General features: G+C 43.1%; 1 protein-coding gene across 1 annotated transcript in view; it reads right to left on the bottom strand.

Moving 5' to 3' along the window:
* Positions 1-20507, bottom strand: part of LOC311147249 (A-type potassium channel modulatory protein DPP6-like) — a gene marked incomplete at both ends in the record, with an annotated part of 153401 nt that overhangs the window by 26304 nt on the left and 106590 nt on the right. Inside the window, 6 exons of the mRNA XM_084183920.1 lie at positions 701-821; positions 6763-6844; positions 7871-7923; positions 8035-8109; positions 8235-8329; positions 19645-19743. Coding sequence (XP_084040046.1) covers positions 701-821; positions 6763-6844; positions 7871-7923; positions 8035-8109; positions 8235-8329; positions 19645-19743 — 525 coding nt within the window. The remainder of the gene's footprint in view (positions 1-700; positions 822-6762; positions 6845-7870; positions 7924-8034; positions 8110-8234; positions 8330-19644; positions 19744-20507) is intronic.

The raw sequence follows: 20507 nt of genomic DNA, 5'->3' as shown, positions 1-20507 counted from the left end.
GAACTACAGTGACTACTAGAGAGAGACGAGGTACTACTGTAACCTTGAGCCTAAGGCTGCTGTTATAAATCTCAGTCAAAACACACACACAAAAAATACTCATCCCATGTAGTAATCCAGTTATATAAGGGGTTACATCGAAAGTTTTAAAACCCTCATCCAACAAAACAATGAGGAAAAAATGAAAATGAAAAAATGAAGAAATGAATACCATATTGAGCAGAACATTTTCCAAATTACCACATTCCAAATGGAAGTACAGTAGTAGTGTAGATGGCAACCAGCTGCAGAGTGAGATTGCAGCGATGCAGACATGAATGAATGAACATTGCCTAAACACAGAGACAAAGAGACAAGCGTGGAGAGCTCTGGGGACAGGGAAGCAGTGAAATGCAACCAGATGTTTCTCTTTAAAATGTAATCATTTACAAGCACTAGCCATAGATAGTCTTTGTCTCTGAGGAGAGGGGAAAACATCTTAAAAACTACAATAAAATGGTCACTATTCTTTGTTATGATTATATTGGCTTACTTATCATTTTAAAACATTGTACAGAATAGATGGAGTTTCTTTGTGATTCCATGCCCTATGTTACGATACTACTGCAATCCGGGGGTTCTCTGTCCTGCTGGTATTTGTAGTTCTGTTAGAATAGCTCAGCTGTATGCAGTAGTGATGGTGTATTTGTAGTCCGCCTACCCTCGTACAGCCAGTCACTCAGGCCGTTGAAGACGACTCCCTCCTTCCCTGTGGACACCAGGCGAAAGGTTCTGCTCTCCACTGTCGCTCTGTAGTAGATGTTGTTCTCAAAGATAAAGATCTGGGGAAAGAAAGGACATGATGCTGGGGTGAATACAGCGTCATACCAGTACTGTCAGTATGGTACCTCCGAATAACAGTTTTGTGCATTTCATTGATTTTGCTTTTGCCTCTTGCCATGTATTCAAATGCGGTCTTCTCAGCTTGACACTATGGCTGCCTTATAATTACTAGATTGTACCTTTCCACACAAGAAAAATCACTTTGACTGACACTCCTCCTGGGTAATCTTCATCACAGTATGACATTCAATCAGTCCTAAAAACAACATCCATCCTCCAGCCTGTAGACATATCCACTTACACACACCATGCATAGAAGTGTCAGTGGTGAGGTTGGCATTACTGTGTTAACCCATAAGAGTATAAGCCCTGTCTAAGCCGGGGAAGGGAGGGGGGTTCTACTAAGCTACAGTATATGGAATTGTTTTAAGAAGGTCATACCAAGGATCATTTAGCTATTTGATTTGGAATTTTATGACCCCTTGAAGTATCAAAATATATATATAAAAAAACTATTTGATGCCATTTTTGTTTGTGAGAGTCTCATCTTAACATAGAGGGGTAATAATAATAATAGTCTGAAGGACGAACAGATGTTGTGAGAAGACAGATTTTCGGGATGTCTCATGGTCTGACAAACACCGCTCTAGCTCTGTCACCTTTCACCGCAGATGCGGAAGTGTGACATAGGTGGATGTGGTGGATTGAGATGCATCCAGTCACACAAAAGGGAATGTAACGTTGCGGATAAAGTTCAGAATGACAATTTCATGTGTACAACATCTAAAGACCTGCATCACTATACTGAGAGCTTTGCCGTTTCTAAAAGGACATATTTGGGTGTTTCTGGAGCCTTTGTTCATGTTTTTTCAGGGCCCCCGTACACAATGAGGATGAGGAAGTGATTTGCTGTTTGGGGTACAGTGAGGGAAAAAAGTATTTGACCCCTCTGCAAAACATGACTTAGTACTTGGTGGCAAAACCCTTGTTAGCAATCACAGAGGTCAGACGTTTCTTGTAGTTGGCCACCAGGTTTGCACACATCTCAGGAGGGATTTTGTCCCACTCCTCTTTGCAGATCTTCTCCAAGTCATTAAGGTTTCGAGGCTGACGTTTGGTAACTCGAACCTTCAGCTCCCTCCACAGATTTTCTATGGGATTAAGGTCTGGAGACTGGCTAGGCCACTCCAGGACCTTAATGTTCTTCTTCTTGAGCCACTCCTTTGTTGCCTTGGCCGTGTGTTTTGGGTCATTGTCATGCTGGAATACCCATCCACAACCTATTTTCAATGCCCTGGCTGAGGGAAGGAGGTTCTCACCCAAGATTTGACGGTACATGGCCCCGTCCATCGTCCCTTTGATGCAGTGAAGTTGTCCTGTCCCCTTAGCAGAAAAACACCCCCAAAGCATAATGTTTCCACCTCCATGTTTGATGGTGGGGATGGTGTTCTTGGGGTCATAGGCAGCATTCCTCCTCCTCCAAACACGGCGAGTTGAGTTGATGCCAAAGAGCTCGATTTTGGTCTCATCTGACCACAACACTTTCACCCAGTTCTCCTCTGAATCATTCAGATGTTCATTGGCAAACTTCAGACGGGCATGTATATGTGCTTTCTTGAGCAGGGGGACCTTGCGGGCGCTACAGGATTTCAGTCCTTCACGGCGTAGTGTGTTACCAATTGTTTTCTTGGTGACTATGGTCCCAGCTGCCTTAAGATCATTGACAAGATCCTCCCGTGTAGTTCTGGGCTGATTCCTCTCTGTTCTCATGATCATTGCAACTCCATGAGGTGAGATCTTGCATGGAGCCCCAGGCCGAGGGAGATTGACAGTTCTTTTGTGTTTCTTTCATTTGCGAATAATCGCACCAACTGTTGTCACCTTCTCACCAAGCTGCTTGGCGATGGTCTTGTAGCCCATTCCAGCCTTGTGTAGGTCTACAATCTTGTCCCTGACATCCTTGGAGAGCTCTTTGGTCTTGGCCATGGTGGAGAGTTTGGAATCTGATTGATTGATTGCTTCTGTGGACAGGTGTCTTTTATACAGGTAACAAGCTGAGCTCCTAATCTCAGCTCGTTACCTGTATAAAAGACACCTGGGAGCCAGAAATCTTTCTGATTGAGAGGGTGTCAAATACTTATTTCCCTCATTAAAATGCAAATAAATTTTTTAACATTTTTGACATGCGTTTTTCTGTATTTTTTTGTTGTTATTCTGTCTCTTACTGTTCAAATAAACCTACCATTAAAATTATAGACTGATCATTTCTTTGTCAGTGGGCAAACGTACAAAATCAGCAGGGGATCAAATACTTTTTTCCCTCACTGTACGTTTCTCAAAAACAAGTGAAATCACAAAAAAGATGTCTGTAACATGACATGTTTAAGAGTCAAGGGATTTTTTATATGAATACAAACTTGCTAAAGTGCCAAAATTCATCATTTTGACATGTTCCTCTGTGCACCCTCTGTGACTTCTAGGAAGATTTTAACCCACTTTGCCCCAATATTTCTCAAAGTTTTCACCATCATTGTAAAGCCCTAGTTATAGTGTTTCTTTGACAAAGTCATTTCTGAAGATTAGTATTTATTTAATGTGATTCGTGATTCATTTATGTCTGTCCCTCATTTTAAGGTCAACCCTGATACGTGAACCGAACCCTCGTTTTGATATGATGAAACCAATCCTTTAAAAAATTTTTTTTCAAAAGAAACATTGATCATCTAATAGTCTAAGCATAGTGTAAAAGCAGGTGAGCTGGTTCTACTTTTTGGGGCAATTTTCTGGTGTTTTGTGGTGGAAAGCGGGTCAAGCATAACACGTAAACCCTGTTACCCATAGCTACAAATGTTTTAAATAAAAAATAATCGTGAAGCTTGCATTTACAGTAATTACCAATCCCTGTTGCACAAAACAAGCTTCCATTCTCCCTGTCACATGGGGATTTATGGCAGATTTACAGTTTTTTCGATTGCTAACAAGCATTGTTCAATACTGCGGATACATGTGCAAAACTCTAAATACAGTTATCAAAACAACATGCAACTTGGCAATGCACATCCTACATGTCTCAAAAGCAAATCTTTCTACCAAATGAAAGCTAACAGTCTCTCACGACATTCACACCTACAAAACTCTTTGCATGCCTGATCCATCCCTGGTAATCTTCTGCAGAGATATCCAGGCATCCTGCATTCATTGCATCCAAGAGTGACATTTGATCATGTGGATGGTGGTCATAAACTTTCCACCTCCATGAGGAAAATAATTATTCTATGGGGTTGAGGAATGGCGAGTAAGGGGGGAGGAAAAGTGACACCATCCCGGGATGGGCTGCAAACCACTCTGTGACTGCATGGGAGTGGTGAAATGCCACATTGTCCCATACAATCACCCAGGTTTCCATAGAGGTCATCCATGAATGAAATGAGGCGCTCTGTGTTGTATGGCCCAATTAGTGGTTTATGTAACAGCAATCCTTCAGAGGATATTGCGGCACACATTGTGATGTTGGCACCCCTCTGGCCCGGGACATTCACTGTTGCTCTTTTCCCAATCACATTCCTTCCACGTCGGCGTGTTTTGGCCATGTTAAAACCAGCCTCATCCACAAAGACGAACATGTGGGGTGTTGGCCTGGCTTCAAGCTCCATGACACTCTAAAATATTATTAATCCACAGGGCAACATAACAGTTATTCTATAAAAGTAGTTTACATTACAGTATGCTGTAACTGAAATCACTGCTGAGTGTGCAGCACTCTGGTGGGTTTTGTTTACAGTAAAAACAGTACTGTATTACAGGATATAGACATCTTACCTGGACATATTGGTACCGGAGTTCCTTGACACGATCTGAGTTCTTCTGAAAGGGAACAGTGCTGATCATGCTGATATGATGCTTTGTCAAGACTCTAGCAATGGTTGTCGTGCTTACACTTTCAACATTTTGAAATGTATTATTGTCTGCCAACACTTTCTGTTGAATTTCTCAGAGTTGTATGGCATTGTTGCTAATGACCATGTCAACAATTACAGCTTCCTGCTGAGCAGAGAAAATCCTACCTCTCACCCCTCCATTTGTAACCGTTGGGTCCTAAAACATAAATAAAATTACACTCAAGTGGTTCGGAGAGCTTTTAGTCAATTTACTACTCTACAGTGATATTCAGTATAGTTAGATGCCCATGCAGAATGCATATCTTACCTGTTAGTTTGCTGGAAGGTTCTTATAATAGATGACACAGTTGAGCGTTGCAAATTTGGCTGCACTCTGAGACCAGCATCTCTCATTGATAGACCATGATTGACAACATGATCAATGATTGTAGCCCTCATCTCATCTGACACTACAACTCTTGGTCTTCCCCTCAGTCATCTTCCACCACGGATACATAATCTTCTGCCTCTCCCAGCAACTCTTCCACCTCTGTAAGCCACTACACGATCTCTGGCTGGGTCCATGTTTATGTAAAATATATTCCAAAGATGTCCCCTTTTGTAGAGATGTTAATGACATAAAAATAGAAAACACCTGGGTAGGTCTTCAGTTATGTAATGTAGAATGAAAATTAGCTGTGAATAATTAAGAGTTATTAATATTATTTTGCTTTTACTGTAGCAATGTCAAAAATTGCAGTCTAATTCAATTTTCAGTAGCTTTAACAGTTTTGATAAGGGTATCTTAGCATTTGCAAAATGGTCTGTAGATACGTAGAGTTTTGTTGGTAAATGTGTGTTTGTGAGACAAGTCTTTATGTAATTTGAAAGATGTTGTCATTAAATGCATTTTGTGTCAAAGCAATGACAAATGATCCACAGGTTGCCACATAGAGTGTTGTTGTGATAACTGTATTTAGAGTTTTGTACATGTATCCGCAGTATTGAACAATGATTGTTAGCAATCAAAAAAAAACTGTAAGATGAAATCGTCAACCCTGTTACGGTCAACCCTGTTATGGTCAACCATGTTACTTTTTTTGTCACCTACATTAATAGGCACTTACTATAGTCGTTTTTTTATTTAACCTCTTGAGATGGGAAAACTAGTTTTTTATGAAGTTGAAAATTTTGCTTTTTATGACAGAATGTTAAAATTAGGTGAAATAAAAAAAAATGTGGGACCAAGTTACACTTCTCAAAAGGCACCGAATTGGTGGAATGACCCTGGTATCATTGGATCAAGCTCAGCTCAGCTCAGACAGGTCTTCATTAAACCAAACATGCAGCTAGACATCAAAAATAAAATAAAAAATAAAAATAAAAAACAATCAGGTACTCTATATATATAGAGTATACTCTATATACTCTATATGCAAATGTGCCTGCTTTCTCCTTTGGCAGGCGAGATCTCATATTTCACTAGCTTGAAATGTTTATATTTTTCCCTTTTAAATTTGTCTGTAGCCAATTTAAGCAAATTATATGATAAGAGCAATCAGGTAACAACCAACAGACTTGCAGTAAAAGGTAATAGTTAGTGGAGAAAAACAATGGAATACAGCCCATTACTGTTGTTTTGTAAGTAGTCCTCCAATCTAAAGTGCTATTATGAGGTGAATGAAAAAACCTGCAGTGTACTAATGAGGGAAAACAACAAAGATACTGTTGCTGTGAAAGACGCTTCTCTTTTTAGAAGACCTCTCTCCTTTCGCACAATAACAACAACGACTGCTTCCTGCTTCAACCATAGCAACGGTTTTGACATCATCATCTCCAAAGTGGTGCTGTGTAGAAAGGGAAAGCATAGAGGGGCATACCACTGTGTCTGTCAACTCTCCCTTTGGCATGCCTTCAAAAAGTTGGAATAACATTTGTTTCAAGTTCAAGGCTGGAGCATATCGGTAATGGAGGTACAGTATATATGACTGCATGTGTGTTTTTTTCAGTGAGACAGTGAGGGAGTAGACAGTTGAGTAGACAGGTGTGTGGGGTCTCTTACCAACTGTTGGCCCTTGGGTCCCCATCCAGCATACTGTAGGGGGGCTTTCCGTACCTCAGGAGGATTCAGACTCCACGTTTCCCTGTGGAGATACAACACACACTCTGTCACAGTGTGTGTGTGTGTGTTTGTTTCAGGGTGCGTGTCTCAAGGCTGGAATCTTCCAGTGAGCTATCTAGATTGCTTCTGTAATGGTACTATCAATCATCCAGAGACAAATTTAGCACTGGAAAAGTTTGCTTAACTTTAAGACTGAGTACAAATATGGAACAAAAAGCAGACCAGACAGAGTGTGCTACATAACAAGTGCCCTTTACATTGGCTGATGTTAGGGATGGTGTTTTAAATGTTTCCCCAGATGGCAGCGCAGGTGCATGGATGTGACGTCGCTGATGCTAAGCACTTGTTAATGCCGCGTTCACGTGCTACTCGAAACTCGGAAATTTCCGACTTGCTAACTGGTTGTAATTATACACATGCTGCGTTTAACCAGTTAGCAAGTTGGAAATTTCCAAGTTTCGTGAACGTGGCAGTAGTAGAAGCAGAGACAGAAGAGGAAGCGAGACACCCCACTTTTTTCTGTTTCAATGAAAGTCATTGAACTAAGTAGACCAGACCCAGCTGCTATTGCCTTGTGTCTATAGGAGACACCAATGCAATAGCATATTTGGTAGAAGGTCAAGCTGTCACCGAGAACATTCAGCAATTTCCTGTATCATTTAATACTCAGAAAAAAAATAAGATAAGAGAGAGAGTGAGTGAGTGAGTGAGAGAAAGAGATACAGAGACAGAGTGAGTAAGAGAAAGAGAGACAGACAGACAGACAGACAGACAGACAGGCAGGCAGGCAGGCAGGCAGGCAGGCAGGCAGACAGACAGACAGACAGACAGACAGACAGACAGACAGGCAGGCAGGCAGGCAGGCAGGCAGGCAGGCAGGCAGGCAGGCAGGCAGGCAGACAGGCAGGCAGGCAGGCAGGCAGGCAGGCAGGCAGGCAGGCAGGCAGGCAGGCAGGCAGGCAGGCAGGCAGGCAGGCAGGCAGGCAGGCAGGCAGGCAGGCAGACAGACAGACAGACAGAGCAGACAGAGCAGACAGAGCAGACTTACGGGGTGATGAGACTACAGATAATGTAGCAGGCCATGTAGGAGTGCTGGTAGACCTGCAGAGGCAAACACAACTTCAGCTTCCAACCTCAGAGGACAGAAACACCCAATAAACTCCAAATCTGAGACTCTCAGACAAAAGGAGAAGTGTGGTCCTTTCTACTCACTGGGTCCACGTTGTAGGCCAACAACACATGTTCCAGGTCTGGAGATATTTGATACTTGGTGGCTTTGTACATTTCCTGGATAAGAGGGAAATGAGGACGTTTGAGTCATGTTAATTACAAATTAGCATCATACATACCGTATTTAAATACCATATCACCTTCTCATACAGTTTTGGGAATAAATATAACCTAATACTCACAAACTTCCTGTTCTCCACCAAAACGACCCTATCCTGTGTTTTGACGTTGAGTTTGACCACATCCCCTTCTTGTGTTCGATACAGCAGTACATTGTCTGGAAATAATAATAAACAGCATGGAAGAGAGAGAATTACATACTGGAATATGCAGCCGGCCGTTTTCAAACAGTACAGATAGTGGTGGATCAGGGATTCTAACCTCCAGCCTTCCACACTGGACCGGGGACAGAACATTTGTAGGGGGCATGGAGGTCCAATTGGAGCCGGCCCTGCTGGCAATCCTGTTACCTCTGCAGCATAATATACAGTAGTTGTAGGGTGTGATGGTGGTAGACCATTTGGTAGACCATTTTCACACTATTGTTCCGACCCAAACCATATTGTGCTGGCTCAGATATTTGTTTCCTATGGTGGAAAGTAGAGCTTGGCTCTGCTTTGCTGAGCATTTTGAAAAGGGTAGTGTTGTCCTCGAGACCCGAGCCACTTCCTCAGTCACACTGTGTCCTGTTCGGATAAACCCCTCTCTCAAGAGAAGTGGAGAGAAAAGGCCTCCCTGCTGCTATCTCCAATGTTTTTACCCTTCAAATAAAGGATGATTGAATAGCCAACTCATGTTCCATGCCTACTATTCGACACAACAATAACACAATGGTGCTGATGCTAGTGATACTGGCAGGATTTCATATTGCTGGACATAAAGGCTTTTTGTTGTTGTTGTGGTGGTGGTGTATTTTGACAATAAATAAACTCTAAGTTTCTGTATTCTGTTTTGAAAATGTTTTCCTGCTCCACAGTCCAAATATTTGTTCAGTCATGACAGTTCATCTCTCAAAACAAAATAATGGATGTATTAGGTATAATGGAAAGTCTCCTTCCAGTCTACACTCCTGAAGGCCTGACAAGTCAGCTGACTTCTTTAAAGCAGTGCATAACAACTTTAACATTAAATTGCTGTGTGTGTGTGTGTGTGTGTGTGTGTGTGTGTGTGTGTGTGTGTGTGTGTGTGTGTGTGTGTGTGTGTGTGTGTGTGTGTGTGTGTGTGTGTGTGTGTGTGTGTGTGTGTGTGTGTGTGTGTGTGTGTGTGTGTGTGTGTGTGTGTGTGTGTGTGTGTGTGTGTGTGTGTGTGTGTGTGTGTGTGTGTGTGTGTGTGTGTGTGTGTGTGTGTGTGTGTGTGTGTGTGTGTGTGTGTGTGTGTGTGTGTGTGTGTGTGGACGTGTTTAACTATACTTGTGGGGACCAGAAGTCTCCACAAGAATAGTAAAAAAAAAAAATGTTTTGACCAACTGGAGACATTTTGTTGGACCCCACAAGGTCAAATGCTATTTGTAGGGGTTTTAGGGTTAAGGTTAGAATGAGTGTTAAGGTTAGAATTAGGTTTAGAGTTAGGGTTAGGAGCTAGGGTTAGTTGAAGGGTTAGTGTTAGGAGCTAGGGTTAGGTTTAGGGTTAGGGTTAGGTTTTCAGGTTAAGATTAGCGTCAGGGTTAGGGTTAAGGTTAGGGTTAGGGTAAGGGTACGGGTTAGGGAAAATAAGATTTTGAATGGAACTGAATTGCGTCCCCCCCACAAGGTTAGTTGTACAAGACTGTGTGTGTATGTATGCTTCTGCTGGCAAGGTTAATTATCATGATCCATCTGCTGAGGGAAATGCCCTTTAGCTTGCTGTTTAACTTCTCTGCAGCCACCATTTCCCTACATATTATTTTGTCTGTCTTTTACAGAAAACTCTGCAGGGAAAAACATTGGACATCAGCATGTTGCCAAAGTCATAGCGGGGGTGACTGGGTCAAAATGTTCTGCCATGATTTCAATTATTAATTCAGTTTAAATTCTCTCCCGAGATATCCAGATTGAGTAATTAAGATGATATATGTTACTGTGAAAAGGTTACTTTCCAGTGAAGAAGACACTTTATGTAACTGCTGCATAATTGGCTAAGTTGTTTATATATCAGTATGTAAAAAAGTTTGTGCTTTCTGGAGTCAATTAAAAAACAAAGTAATTTGAATCTCTAACACTAGAGGGCGATCAGTAGCTTTACCCAATATTCATGTGTTCTGCAGCTTGCTTGCCACTTTACCTTGTCAAGGGTAAAAAGGCCATATCAGACCAGCCCTACATCTGTTTAATTTGGGCCATGCCTGACCTGTACATGCTCTGCATACATTATAGCTACAGTACTGTATGGTGCATGACAGCATAAACTGGAAGCTTATTATGAAGGATTTACCACAACATTACATACAGAATCAATGTCTCTGGGATTTACTCTGTGGAGAGATCATGCTGGAGACAGGAACATTTCCCAGTTCCATTGGATTACATGGCTCTGTCTATGTCTCTCTGTATAACACTTAATCAAATGTACAAGCTGAAAGCAAAGCACAACTTTACAAACTGTTCATCCTAATTATTTGCTTTCCACTGCCGCCTGTAGAGCCAAAACTGTAAAAGCTACCGACACCAAAAACATGCAGGCAGTGTACGTGAAAAAAAAACGTTTTGATACTACTAATGCTTTCACACTACAACCATATTTGCATAAATCGCAATGCATTTCAAAGGCCATAGAATGGGAAAACTTTAAGCTGGAAATGCCATTCAAACTGTAAAACATGCAGACTGGTCTGGAATTGTGTGCTTGTACACAGCCTTTTTATACCATTTATACTTTTTGAAATGTAACCATTTTAAATGTGCATAAAAGCTCCATAGGTTTGAATGGGAAGTATTTGGATTCACCACTTCTCTTGAACCATTAAAGCTAACAACACCAAAATAACTTTAAAACGTGCAGACTGGCACTGGTACTGTATTGTTGCTTAAAAAAAAAAAATTATACTACGTATACTTTTCACACTACAACCATATTTGCATAAATCCAAATGTATTTCAGGTGCCATAGACTTGAATGGGACAAATTCCGGTTTCTACTAGTCTTCAATCGTTTATGCTACAAAATGGCCTTCAAACTTTCAAACGTGCAGACTGGTTGGTGGGTGCTGAGCAATGTTCCCTCTAATTCTTTCGGCAGGGAGCAAATTTCAGGTCTGCTGAGCGCAAACTTGAACGTTGTGAAAACTCTGTGCATCTTCTGTTTACTGTGAACACTGAGGCTGTACCATCTTTAAGTTACAGTTTTGACAGTGGCCAAGTAGGCTACTGTGGCTATTTGATCATAATGTAGGCCTACCAGAGTGGCCTACCATCAAGAACAATGGAGATAAATGCATCCCTTCACATTTTAATATGGAAATAGCTGTTATATCATTCAACCTACAGTAGCAGCAAATGTGTGGTGTTCAATGTATGCCTACATTCCATGAGAGTTTTGAGGAAAAAAAACATGAAGGGCTTGATATTAACCTGTGTATCCACTTGTCAGACAAGGAGGTAACTGAAAATGTGTTGCTTGATGCAAGAAACCACTTTACAAAATAAAATGCATTATTATTCCCATACCATTATTACAGAGAATCAAACAACTGATGCTACCCTCTGCCTACTGTCTATTATTATTATTTTTGTGATCCTTTATTTTTTGGGGGGTGGGGGGAGTCGATCAGCTTTAATATTGCAGATAGATTGTAACTTCAACCAATGTAATTGTCTGCATCACTTCCAATCCCCCACATGTTTTTTTTTCTCGCAAATATATACAGTTGAAGTCGGAAGTTTACATACACTTAGGTTGGAGTCATTAAAACTCGTTTTTCAACCACTCCACAAATTTCTTGTTAACAAACTATAGTTTTGCCAAGTCGGTTAGGACATCTACTTTGTGCATGACACAAGTAATTATTCCAACAATTGTTTACGGACAGATTATTTCACTTATAATTCACTGTATCACAATTCCAGTGGGTCAGAAGTTCACATACACTAAGTTGACTGTGCCTTTAAACAGCTTGGAAAATTCCAGAAAATGATGTCATGGCTTTAGAAGCTTCTGATAGGCTAATTAACATAATTTGAGTCAATTGGTGGTGTACCTGTGGATGTATTTCAAGGCCTACCTTCAAACTCAGTGCCTCTTTGCTTGACATCATGGGAAAATCCAAAGAAATCAGCCAAGACCTCAGAAAAAAAATTGTAGACCTCCACAAGTCTGGTTCATCCTTGGGAGTGATTTCCAAATGCCTGAAGGTACCACGTTCATCTGTACAAACAATAGCATGCAAGTATAAACACCATGGGACCACGCAGCCGTCATACCTCTCAGGAAGGAGACGCGTTCTGTCTCCTGGAGATGAACGTACTTTGGTGCAAATCAATCCCAGAACAACAGCAAATGACCTTGTGAAGATGCTGGAGGAAACAGGTACAAAAGTATCTATATCCACAGTAAAACGAGTCCTATATCGACATAACCTGAAAGGCTGCTCAGCAAGGAAGAAGCCACTGCTCCAAAACCGCCATAGAAAAGCCAGACTACGGTTTGCAACTGCACATGGGGACAAAGATCGTACTCTTTGGAGAAATGTCCTCTGGTCTGATGAAACAAAAATATAACTGTTTGGCCATAATGACCATCGTTATGTTTGGAGGAAAAAGGGGGTGGCTTGCAAGCCAAAGAACACCATCCCAACCGTGAAGCACGGGGGTGGCAGCTGTGGGGGTGCTTTGCTGCAGGAGGGACTGGTGCACTTCACAAAATAGATGGCATCATGAGGAAGAAAAATTATGTGGATATATTGAAGCAACATCTCAAGACATCAGTCAGGAAGTTAAAGCTTGGTCGCAAATGGGTCTTCCAAATGGACAATGACCCCAAGCATACTTCCAAAGTTGTGGCAAATGGCTTAAGGACAACAAAGTCAAGGTATTGGAGTGGCCATCACAAAGCCCTGACCTCAATCCGATAGAAAATTTGTGGGCAGAACTGAAAAAGCGTGTGCGAGCAAGGAGGCCTACAAACCTGACTCAGTTACACCAGCTCTGTCAGGAGGAATGGGCCAAAATTCACCCAACTTATTGTGGGAAGCTTGTGGAAGGCTACCCAAAACGTTTGACCCAAGTTAAACAACTTAAAGGCAATGCTACCAAATACTAATTGAGTGTATGTAAACTTCTGACCCACTGGGAATGTGATGAAAGAAATAAAAGCTGAAATAAATAATTCTCTCTACTATTATTCTGACATTTAACATTCTTAAAATAAAGTGGTGATCCTAACTGACCTAAGACAGGGAATTTTTACTAGGATTAAATGTCAGGAATTGTGAAAAACTGAGTTTAAATGTATTTGGCTAAGGTGTATGTAAACGTCTGACTTCAACTGTATACATACACATACATATACAGATACATACATATAAATACATATACATACATATATACAGCTCTGGAAAAAATTAAGAGACCACTGCATAATTTCTCTGGTTTTACTATTTATAGGTATGTGTTTGGGTAAAAATAACATTTTTGTTTTATTCTATAAACTACTGACAACATTTCTCCCAAATTCCAAATAAAAATATTGTCATTTAGAGCATTTATTAGCAGAAAATTACAACTGGTCAAAATAACAAAAAAGATGCAGTGTTGTCAGACCTCGAATAATGCAAAGAAAATACGTTCATGTTCATTTTTAAACAACACAATACTAATGTTTTAACTTAGGAAGAGTTCAGAAATCAATATTTGGTGGAATAACCCTGATTTTCAATCACAGCTTTCATGCGTCTTGGCATGCTCTCCACCAGTCTTTCACATTGATGTTGGGTGACTTTATGCCACTCCTGGCGCAAAAATTCAAGCAGCTCGGCTTTGTTTGATGGCTTGTGACCATCCATCTTCCTCTTGATCACATTCCAGAAGTTTTCAATGGGGTTCAGGTCTGGAGATTGGGCTGGCCATGACAGGGTCTTGATCTGGTGGTCCTCCATCCACACCTTGATTGACCTGGCTGTGTGGCATGGCGCATTGTCCAATCCTCAGAGTTGGGGAACAATGTCAGAGCAAAAGGAAGTACGTTTTCTTTTAGGACAACCTTGTACTTGGCTTGATTCATGCGTCCTTCACAAAGACAAATCTGCCCGATTCCAGCCTTGCTGAAGCACCCCCAGATCACCGACCCTCCACCAAATTTCACAGTGGGTGCGAGACGCTGTGGCTTGTAGGCCTCTCCAGGTCTCCGTCTAACCATTAGACGACCAGGTGTTGGGCAAAGCTGAAAATTGGACTCATCAGAGAAGATGACCTTACTCCAGTCCTCTACGGTCCAATCCTTATGGTCTTTTGCAAACCTCAGCCTGGCTCTTCTTTGCTTCTCATTGATGAAGGGCTTTTTTCTAGCTTTGCACGACTTCAGCCCTGCCCCTAGGAGCCTGTTTCGAACCGTCCTCGCCGTGCACTTCACCCCAGCTGCCGTTTTCCATTATTTTTGTAGGTCACTTGATGTCATCCTACAGTTGTTGAGAGACATTCGAATGAGTTGGCGGTCATCCTGGTCAGTAGAGAGTCGTTTTCGCCCTCTGCCGGTCTGTAGCTTTGTTGTCCCCAATGTCTGCTGCTTGACCTTGTTCTTATGAACCGCCGTCTTTGAAATTTTAAGGATGGAAGCAACCTGACGCTCACTGTATCCCTCTGCCAGTAAAGCCAGAATTGAACCCTTCTTTTCCTCACTCAAAACTTTCCTTTTCAACTCTCAATAGTTATTTTTTTATTAATATTACTTTTGTGGTACTATTAGCACTGTTTTTGCCATCCAGCTGGTCCTATTGCAAGAGGATAGTGATGACCACAGCAGTGGTTTTTTATACTTTTCCTCATTAAATAAGATTTGATTCATGTGATCACCTAATCAGTTCCTAATTCAGTAGAATGAGGTGTGCCTGTGTTGGAATTCAACAGACACTGGAATGGAATGGCTGTCATACTCTCCACCAGTCATTTCCTCCCCTACCCTGGACGACGCTGGGCCAATTGTGCGCCACCCCATGGGTCTCGGGTAAGCTTGGCGTCGGGTAAGTTTGGCTTTATACATAGCTTGGGCTTTGTCGAGTAAGGCTTAAACTATGTATTTAGATTGTAGTTAGGTATTGTAGGTAGGTATCGTGGGTTGTTGTATGTAATTATTGTAGGTTAGTACTGTATTCGGCGGTGCCGGGTGTAGCACGAAGCTAGCTAGCTAGCTAACTCACCACCTGGACTAGCTGGCGAGTAGCTATTAGCAACGGTATAGTTGTCTCACGCCTGAGAGTGCTTGTAATTACGCCAGCTGGCTGCCTACAATAATTACATACAAGAACTGCCTACCATTCAGCTGTTTTCTAACCTCATTGTCTGAACCGTTAACGTTAGGTAGCAAGTGGCTACTGTGCTTGAAATTTAGCTAGCTTGTTGCTACCTGGATAGCGACTAGTAAACAATAGCTGGAACGACCGAGCGAACAGACGCGAACTGGCTGAGTCAATTCAGTGGCTAGCTTTGCACTTGGCTAGCTAACAGTAGCTGCTAGGGGTAAGTCATAACCTACACTTGTGTTTTGTTCTTTACATATTGAATAGCCCGAGTCGTTCAAGGAATTCGGGACATGGGTGACTAGTTAACGTTAGTTTGGCTCTCTTTGTGTTCGTGCCGTGAAAGGAGGGGATCTTCTTTGTCTGAAAGCAATGGCTAGCTAGTTTGCTAACTATCCTAGCTAACTAACTGGCTGAATAAGTTGACGACGGACTCGCTCAAGCTGTCGGGACTAACCCACAACGTTAGACACGGACACGAACGATCTGCTTGCGTGTTGTTACACTGGTGGTTTGTTGTGGCTGAGTATTGGCGCTAAACCGTGTTGTTGGAGACCGGCATGCTAGCTGGCTGTGGCGTCTTATGACGAGGTGCTCGGACGTTTTTCACGGAATAATACTGCACCTAGTTAGCTAGCTGAATAAACTAAGTTAGTCTATTCCTAGAAAACATTGAACCGCTGTAGTTTACAACAATTATAGTTTCTGAGGTGGAAGTTGTGAGAGTTATATTTGGTGAGGGAGGCCCCGCTCTCTCCTTTCCCAGATGTTTAGTTCATTTCATTCCGATCTCCTCTGCATTATTGTAGCCATCTGCTGCAGCCTGTCAACTATGCCTCTGCCTATCCCTGTTCTCTCCTCTCCGCACAGGCTACACAAACGCCTCACACCGCGTGGCTGCTGCCTCTCTAACCTTGTGGTCCCTGCACGCACGACCCACGTGGAGTTCCAGGTCTCAGGCAGCCTCTGGAACTGCCATTCTGCTGCCAACAAGGCAGAGTTCATCTCAGCCTATGCTACCCTCCAGTCCCTCGACTTCTTGGCGCTGACGGAAACATGGATTACCACTGAAAACATTGCTACTCCTGCTGCTCTCTCCTCGTCTGACCATGTGTTCTCGCATACCCCGAGAGCATCTGGTCAGCGGGGTGGTGGCACAGGAATCCTCATCTCTCCCAAGTGGACATTCTCAATTTTTCCCCTGACCCATCTGTCTATCTCCTCATTTGAATTCCATGCTGTCACAGTCACTAGCCCATTTAAGCTTAATATCCTTGTCATCTATCGCCCTCCAGGTTCCCTTGGAGAGTTCATCAATGAGCTTGACGCCTTGATAAGTTCCTTTCCTGAGGATGGCTCACCCCTCACAGTTCTGGGGGATTTCAACCTCCCTACGTCTACATTTGACTCATTTCTCTCTGCCTCCTTCTTTCCACTCCTCTCCTCTTTTGACCTCACCCTCTCACCGTCCCCCCCTACTCACAAGGCAGGCAATACGCTTGACCTCATCTTCACTAGATGCTGTTCTTCTACTAACCTCACTGCAACTCCCCTCCAAGTCTCCGACCACTACTTTGTATCTCTCCCTCTCCTCCAACACTACTCACTCTGCCCCTACACAGATGGTAATGCGCCGTCGCAACCTTCGCTCTCTCTCTCCCGCTACTCTCTCCTCTTCCATCCTATCATCTCTTCCCTCTGCTCAATCCTTCTCCCTCCAATCTCCTGATTCTGCCTCCTCAACCCTCCTCTCCTCCCTTTCTGCATCCTTTGACTCTCTATGTCCCCTATCCTCCCGGCCGGCTCGGTCCTCCCCTCCAGCTCCGTGGCTTGATGACTCATTGCGAGCTCACAGAACAGGGCTCCGGGCAGCCGAGCGGAAATGGAAGAAAACTAGACTCCCTGCGGACCTGGCATCTTTTCACTCCCTCCTCTCTACATTCTCTTCATCTGTTTCTGCTGCTAAGGCCACTTTCTACCACTCTAAATTCCAAGCATCCGCCTCTAACCCTAGGAGGCTCTTTGCCACATTCTCCTCCCTGCTGAATCCCCCCCCCCCCCCCCCCCCCCCCCTCCCTCTCTGTGGATGACTTCGTCAACCATTTTGAAAAGAAGGTTGACGACATCCGATCCTCGTTTGTTAAGTCAAATGACACTGCTGGTCCTGCTCACACTGCCCTACCCTATGCTTTGACTTCTTTCTCCCCTCTCTCTCCAGATAAAATCTTGCGACTTGTGACGGCAGGCCGCCCAACAACCTGCCCGCTTGACCCTATCCCCTCCTCTCTTCTCCAGACCATCTCCGGTGACCTTCTCCCTTACCTCACCTCACTGATCAACTCATCCTTGACCGCTGGCTATGTCCCTTCCGTCTTCAAGAGAGCGAGAGTTGCACCCCTTCTCAAAAAACCAACACTCGATCCCTCTGATGTCGACAACTACAGACCAGTATCCCTTCTTTCTTTTCTCTCCAAAACTATTGAGCGTGCCGTCTTTAGCCAACTCTCTTGCTATCTCTCTCAGAATTACCTTCTTGATCCAAACCAGTCAGGTTTCAAGACTGGTCATTCAACTGAGACTGCTCTTCTCTGTGTCACGGAGGCTCTCCGCACTGCTAAAGCTAACTCTCTCTCCTCTGCTCTTGTCCTTCTAGACCTGTCTGCTGCCTTTGATACTGTGAACCATCAGATCCTCCTCTCCACCCTCTCCGAGCTGGGCATCTCCGGCGCGGCTCACTCTTGGATTGCGTCCTACCTGACCGGTCGCTCCTACCAAGTGGCGTGGCGAGAAGCTGTCTCCGCACCACGTGCTCTCACCACTGGTGTCCCCCAGGGCTCAGTTCTAGGCCCTCTCCTATTCTCGCTATACACCAAGTCACTTGGCACTGTCATATCCTCACATGGCCTCTCCTATCATTGCTACGCTGACGACACACAACTAATCTTCTCCTTTCCCCCTTCTGATAACCAGGTGGCGAATCGCATCTCTGCATGTCTGGCAGACATATCAGTATGGATGACGGATCACCACCTCAAGCTGAACCTCGGCAAGACGGAGCTGCTCTCCCCCCCCAAAAAAAACACAATAAAAAAAACAACATTGTAAAGTGGTTATCCCACTGGCTATAAGGTGAATGCACCTATTTGTAAGTCGCTCTGGATAAGAGCGTCTGCTAAATGACGTAAATGTAAATGTAAATGTAATGTAGAGATGCTGATTCAAGAAAAATTAGCAGTGGTCTCTTAATTCTTTCCACAGCTGTATACATATCCGTTTAAAAAATATATTTCCCTTTATTACTTTCCAACCCCACCACCCCTTCCCTAATTTAGTAAACTAGTGAACAACAACGCTTAGGCCTTCCATCTTATACATACTATATACATTTTATGGACACAGTCCACTGCCTACTGTCTGCTTATTCAAGACCGTCTCAAAATACAACACTGCCCCTTTAAGACATAAAAAAAAGCTCTTTACCTGAATCACTTTTCAAAGAGGGCTAGAAATGCACACATTTTGTGCTCTTGTAGGAAGCAACCCCTCCCCCATTATTGACAAGAAATTAGCTATAACTGGGCTAATAACTCACTAACTAGCAAAGAATATGAACTAATGTACACAGATGGCTACATGCAGCTTTCGATTTGATCTCAAAACAAGCAGTTCTACTCACGACGCTCATACTGTAAACACAGTCCAGTTCAAAGTGAATGGCACAGATCCATATATGGCAATGCCTATTTGCATATAGGCCTACTGCAGCTCTGATTGGTTATGGCGCACCAGTCTGTGTAGAGTATGGGCCTGAGTCTTGCATGCAATGCAATAGAATCCTACTCCAATGCGCTCTGCCTACAAGAAAATCCCTTGCATAGTTTGTTTTGTTTCGGTATGTTACATTAAAAGTGGCTAATATTGCATTGATTCGAGCACAATTCTCACAGTAGAGCGAAACGTTGATAGTGTTAACTAAAGGGGAAAACTCTAGAAAGTTGAGTGACGTTCAATCTCGTGCTTCTCTGCGTGGGCTGATATTTCTTCTTCGCGGCAGTCCGAGGGGAGCTGCGTGTCCGCGTACGAGCACAGCTTAGAGGGAACATTGGTGCTGAGTGAGGTTCAGTTTCTTGTGGCGGGTGAGAGGGCAGGGTGTAACTATAGCAACTCACCGCTGAGCCATGTAGCGTCGGGGTCATGCACATGAAGATCTCCTCCAAAGATGTCCTCGATGGTGACTTTCTTTTTGAGGGCAAGGCTATCATCTGCAACTACCAGTGGAATATATCAAGAAAACAAAATAATGGAAGAAGACATAATTAATAAGTTACAGCAATATGATCCTGTTACAGTTCAATTCTCATTCACATGACTTACCTGTAACTAAAAAAGGGATCTGACCATCTTTGTTATCTGGTTGCTGTCAGTCAGTCAGTACTCTGACATAGTAATACGTTTACAGTCTGCCTTTGTGACTTGAGCAGCCTTCAGCTGCAGGGAAGTGCATTTTCCATTTCTAAAAAACATTTATATTTTTTTAATTCTCCTGCAACAAGTTGCCTGAGGGGTCGTAAAAACAGGCCAGGAAACATCTGGCAGAGTCTGACTATTACATGCTGTTTCTGTCTCTGGAGATAGTAGGACTTCCAGCAGCAATTCCCAATTCACTGGCACAGCAATTACGGAGAGGTTACAAAGGAGAAATAGACACTTGGCCCAGGGTAGCTCTCTATTGATCCACCAGCATTGATTTACTGCAGCCTGGACAGTTTTTCAGGCAGCCATAACTCCCTCTACCCCCAGCTACACAATCCCTTCTGCAGTTGACAGCAAAACTGAAGACCAGACAGGGTAGACAACAGAGGTAAAGGGTTGAGTTATATAGAGATGGGAGTGTGTGTGTGTGTGTGTGTGCCTTTCAACCCCATATGCCCACGGTCTGGGAGCTATACAGTCAGTGCCTTTGCAAATCTATACTTTTGCAAATTCTCTTCATCTTTGCTAAATGACCATGGAGAGGGACTCATTCCCAACA

This window comes from Coregonus lavaretus, assembly GCF_964263955.1.
Source record: "Coregonus lavaretus genome assembly, chromosome: 19".
In the NCBI taxonomy this organism is placed as follows: domain Eukaryota; kingdom Metazoa; phylum Chordata; class Actinopteri; order Salmoniformes; family Salmonidae; genus Coregonus; species Coregonus lavaretus.
This window is presented reverse-complemented; position numbering and strand designations above follow the sequence as displayed.